This window comes from Sinocyclocheilus anshuiensis, unplaced genomic scaffold (genome assembly GCF_001515605.1).
Source record: "Sinocyclocheilus anshuiensis isolate Anshui unplaced genomic scaffold, SAMN03320099.WGS_v1.1 scaffold802, whole genome shotgun sequence".
NCBI classification, from domain to species: Eukaryota; Metazoa; Chordata; class Actinopteri; order Cypriniformes; family Cyprinidae; genus Sinocyclocheilus; species Sinocyclocheilus anshuiensis.
In genome coordinates, this window is record NW_015547667.1 from 821,345 (window position 1) to 827,114 (window position 5,770).

The 5,770-nt window shown below is 38.2% G+C and overlaps 1 protein-coding gene across 1 annotated transcript; it reads right to left on the bottom strand.

Annotated features, from left to right (window-relative positions):
* Positions 1–1,321: 1,321 nt before the first annotated feature.
* Positions 1,322–2,639, bottom strand: LOC107702623 (piggyBac transposable element-derived protein 4-like). Its single transcript, XM_016504992.1, has 2 exons — positions 1,849–2,639; positions 1,322–1,769 (listed from the first exon to the last, which is right to left on the bottom strand). Exons 1-2 carry the CDS (start codon positions 2,574–2,576, stop codon positions 1,322–1,324), a joined length of 1,176 nt encoding a protein of 391 aa, XP_016360478.1. The 5' UTR covers positions 2,577–2,639.
* Between the last annotated feature and the right edge of the window lie 3,131 nt (positions 2,640–5,770).

Here is a 5,770-nt window from a genome sequence, read left to right on the forward strand (position 1 = left end):
AACGGACTTGGTTTGTTAGTGATTTCATTACTGATTCTTTTAGTATTTGATTAGATCAATTCTAACTACTCATAAATTTAGTATAGTTTTTGTTTTGTACATTTTATGAAATATTTGCATGTTTTAGTAACTACACTAATTTATGTTTCACAAGTGTTTATTTCACATAAAAAACAGTAACAGATCCCAATTCGCTAGTTGCGCTGTACTGTGTGTTTGATGTTGCAGATCGACTGTGTGTCATTCTACTCTCGTTTTACCTCTCTCATCACATTCGATACACATTACTATGGTGGCCCAGCAGTGCACAACACAACGCAATTAAAAAGCAAACATAAGCTCACAACACAATGAAATTAAAAAAGCAAACATAAGCTCACAACACAACAAAATAAAAAACAAAAAACTAACATAAGCTCACAACACAACGAAATTAAAAAAGCAAACATATGCTCACAACACAACGGAATTAAAAAAAGCAAACATAAGCTCACAACACAACGCAATTAAAAAAGCAAACATAAGCTTACAACACAACGCAATTAAGCCACAATGCAACGGAAATGCTCCCGACCACTAGGGAGCAGTGTTGACAGTTAAACACCGATATTTCCTCGAGACGCCACAAGAAATTCTCAATGTAAGTGATTGATCTTAATATGCGTAATTGATTTTTAAATGAACAACGTGTTTTTACTGAATGTTTTGATATCTTGGTAATCTTATTGTATCAATTCATGAATCGAGCAGAAAATAAATCAATATTATTATCGAATTGGACACTTTAGCTGTGCTCTTGCGCACAATTGCCCGTTTCTGCAGACCAACTGCCCCCTAGTGGTCGGGAACATTTCCATTGTGTTGTGGCTTAATTTCATTGTGTTGTGAGCTTATGTTTTTTTTTTTTTTTCGTTGTGTTGTGAGCTTATGTTTGCTTTTTTAAAATTTTGTTGTGTTGTGAGCTTATTTTTTTTAATTCCGTTGTGTTGAGAGCTCATGTTTGTTTGTTTTTTATTTCGTTGTGTTGTGAGCTTGTTTGCTTTTTTTTATTTCGTTGTGTTGTGAGCTTATGTTTGTTTGTTTTTTTATTTAGTTGTGTTGTAAGCTTATGTTTGCGTTTTTAATTTCGTTGTGTTGTGAGCTTACGTTTGCTTTATTAATTGCGTTGTGTTGTGCACCACTGGACCACCGTACATTACTATGCTACTTTCATTCTCCAATTCTGAGTATTGTTTTTCTCATGTTTGATTTTGCTCTCATCTATGCGTTTCGGATAGTGATCCTAGTGCACACTAGACTCAAAATCCCAGCACTTAGGCCTTTACTCTGCCTCATTCTCACTGCTGCTATCTGGGTAATGCCAGCTAGTGAAACAGTCACGCTTGGGAACAAAGCACAGCGGCACATCACAAGTCACACACATGACTGGAGTTTTGTTGGGGCACATTTTGCATTTTCGTCTTCCAATGCTGCTATCCCCACTGATGTACTTGGGCAAATGGGAGTAAGGGGTAAGAGTCGGGCGTATTTGTGCAGGGGCGGATGCAGGTCCTGTTCCTGCAAGCTCTGCAACAAGCGCCTCCCGAAAGGCTTTCTGAGTCAGAGGCTTCTGGTTATTCATCTTGGCCATCTGCTGGTGCAAAATTAAGGCATTGACTACAGCGATGTCCACAAAGTGGTAAAAAAAGGACCGATACCACCTTCTTGTTTTATGTAAAACTGTGTAAAATGAAATGAGTGCGTCAGACAGATCCACTCCTCCCATGTGCCTGGAATTAATGAAAAAGTCATTATAAGATGCATAATATAAAAGGTATAACTTCAAACCAATTAATAAAATCTACTAACTTGTTGTAGTCCAACACTGCGGCTGGAACGGGGAAATCCTGAATGGCCCAAACTCCATCGGCTCCTTTCACATTCCTCTTAATGGAGTCCCCATTAAAGGCCTTATGAAAGGTGGAGCACATCAGTACGTCTCTCTTGTCCTTCCACTCAACAAAAAGCAGATTGTCTTCCCTAAACCAGCGAATATTGCCACGAGGAGCCTGTGTCTTTAAGTGGCCAATGCGGTTTGCGCGAACGGTGCCACAAGCCCAGATCTTTTTATGCAGCAGGTCTCTGAAGAGCTTGGGACTGGTGTAAAAGTTGTCAACAAACAGCTTGTAGCCGCTTCCCAACAACCTTTCATTTGCCAGAATCATGACAGAATCATAACTAATGCCTTTGCTATCCTCCAAATTGGCCTTTCCTTCATAAATGAAGAAGTCCCACGTGTAGCCACAGAGGGAATCTGCCAGTACAAAAAGTTTGTACCCCCATTTTGTAGGTTTGTTCTTCATGTATTGTTTGAGTCCATTTTTAGCCTTCGATGCCACCATTCGTTCATCAATGGAGATGTTCTGAGAGGGATGGAAAGAGGCTCTGCAGGCATCCCTAATGTCCTGGTACAGCGGTTTGATCTTACACAGGCGGTCGTATTCAGGTGTTCCCCTCTTCTTGTCATTTTCTGCATCCACTTTGGGATCACTAAGATGAAGAGCTTTACTGATGCTCATAAACTTCCTGCCAGACATGATTTGAGAAGGATAGGAAAGATTATATATCTGAGACTTCCTCCAATAGTCTGTCAGTTTGAAGCATTTCAGCAAACCCATGTAAATCACCAGTGCCAGGAATGACTTCAGATCTTTAATTGAAATGTCCTCCCATGGCTTCTTCGTGCCTTCCTGACGCATGGCCCCGTATGCATTTGAGTTTGCTAAAATTGTCCGCAGGACTGTTTTTGAAAAGAACAACTCAAAATACTGCATAGGACTGCATGTTGCAGTGGAGACCAGCCGTGGGCCGGGTGTTCGTTTAGGTCTGAATGTTGGCTGTGTCGGCTCAACATCAGGCTCAACTGCACTTTTCCACTTCTGTTCTAAGATGCTTAAGGAAAAAGGTAGGGATCGACTCACACTGCTTCTCCTACCTTTCCTTTTGCCACTTTGCACAGAGGCGGGTGAACCAGATCGGCAAGACTTTACTGGAGATGGTGATACGGAAGACAGACTGGATCTCTTCTTCTTTTGTGGACTGACCTCTGGATACCAGTCATCATCATCAGAGACATCTGTAAACCTGTTGCATGAGGCAAAAAAAAAAACAAAAACAAAAATCGAACATTACAAACACACTGCACTATGCAATAACAAATGTGCAGGTGCGGATTAACATTCACAGTTAGCTTGCCTAGGCTGCAGCCTAGGGGCCCCACGTGTGCAGGGGCCTCAGATTGGCAGAGCAAAAAAGACCCTCATTGGCCCATAAGAAACATCAAAGGAGGATTCGTTGCAGATCGTCTGACAAAATTAATGTATTGTATTGTAGAATGCACGCTCAGCACCGCCGAGAGTTCGCGCGATCGTTAAATCGAAACCCAAAGTAAAAAGCGCACGCGCATTCAAAAGCAATTTTATTACCCCGCGTGTTGAGAGCGACTCCCTGATGCGCACAAATTAGACTACATAACATATCTTGTTTTGTAGTTGTCTATAGCTCTGCATCATGCTTGAAAAAAATTGCTCTCTATTTGCACTTTGAATATAGAGAGAGCACCTATTGTTCGCACTTAGGCTACGACTAAGAAAGAACTGTACTGTTTTTATTTCTGTTCAATTTGTGAAAAGGACTTCAGTTAGGAGGTCAAACGTGTACAGATATAAGGTCTGAAGAGACTCTCATTAAATCATACAGGAGAGAAGCCAGTCAGCTGAACAAAACCTTTTTGAGTGTTGTTGTTTTTACTGCATATGATAATTCATACTCCGAAAGCAGAACTGAAATGACATTTATTACAAGATGATTAGTTAAATAAATTTTTCCAGTCATGTATTTGGTCATCGAGATTTTTTTTTTTTAATGTGTAAAAATCTCGTGTCTCGTCTCGTGTCTTGAGTTAAGTGTCGGCATTAATGATAATCAAACAACAAAAGACGAGGAGAAAAATCACTCATGCTCTTGAATGGCATTTGTAGCTTTTATAAAAATGTATATAGTGTCAATTGTTCCCTACCATCACATTCACATCTATGCAACCAATAAGTAAATTACTACTACTAAGAAAGAGCACATATTTCTTCATTGATCTAGTCACTTGATTATGCTAAAAAAACAAAATTTTCTTATCACAGTCTCACAAAATCCTGTGGGGACACTGGGAATGTACAGGAAACACTGTAGGATTGGATGTCTCAATGTGTGTGTGTATGCCAGTTCACCTTACTATTTGCGTGTGGACCATGTATGGCACTAAATACAGTTCTCCAGTAAAGCACAATGATTAAAGGGGGGGTGGAGGGGGGGCTCACACAAAGAGCAGCCTAGGGGCCCCTGACCACCTTAATCCGCCCCTGCAAATGTGAGTAACATTACATTTGTGAATGTGGTTTTAATACTTCTAGATTGTTCTATAAAATTTGTTATACTTACGTGCCTTTAAATAAATTGTAGCTTTTGTATATTTTATATGTGTGCGTTACAGCTCACAGCACTGAGAATCGACTTAAAGGTCCCATATTGTACACCTTTCTGGAGTTTTATTTTAGGTTTGCCAGATACAGAATTTACTTATTGAATCTAATTTGGATTTTTTTGTGCATATCTGAGACTTGGTTGAATCATGATGTCCCTACTGACCTAATTAATATACCAGAATATAGTTGTTATAGGAGAGATAGGGCCAAAGGAAGGGGAGGGGGTGTTTTAATTTATATTAGGGAACACTTTAAATGTTTAGAACTTGACCTGAATGTGAACATGGAATGCTTGGGATTGAATGTAATTCTTTCTTCAAACATGAAATGTAATTTAGTTGTGCTTTATAATCCTCCATGTCATGATGTAAATTTCTGATACTGAAGAATCTTCTTTTTCTTGTTGACAACTGTTGTGAATGTATAATGTTTGGGGACTTTAACATAAACTGGATGGTTAAAAGTGGTAAATCAAAATTAAAATCAACTATGGGGAAATTTAAATTCAAACAGCTGATTGATAGACCCACCAGAATAACTAGAAAGAGTGAAACTCTTATAGATCTGATTTTTACTAACAGGACAGAGAGAGTAACAAAAACATATAATCTCATTACTGGCCTTTCAGATCATAACATGACACTGATTGTAAGAAAGTTAACTAAAAAACGTCTACTTCACCATAATAAAATAGAAAATTCATTTTTAACAACAGGAATTCCCAAGTCAAAAATAGCCAGCTTTGAACATGATTTGAAGAAAGTTAATTGGGAAGAGGTAATTAAAGAATCAGACTTAAACCACAGTGCAAGCAATTTTGCCTTTATTTTAAGTGAATTAATAAGTAAACATACGAAAACCTGGAAAAGTAGGCCTAAGAAATTCTCTCTTCCATGGTTTAACAGTGACATCCTTCAGATCGTTAAAAGGCGAGATCTTGCTCTTAAAAGGTCCTTAATAACAAAAACTAATACTGACCACCTTATTTTTACTGGTTTGAGGAACAAAGTAGTATCAGAGCTGCGAAAGGCTAAGACTAATTATTTTTCCAAATTAATTGAAGAGGCCAATGGCAGCAGTTCTAAATTGTGGCAACATATAAATAGATTAACCAATTCAAGTAGACAAAAACATTTAAAAATAAATTGTCTTAAAGTTTGTAATAATCTGATTCATAGAAATGAGGCTATTGCAAATGTTTTAATAGTTTTTTTTATTGAGTCTGTACAAGAATTAGCAAGCAATTTTAAATA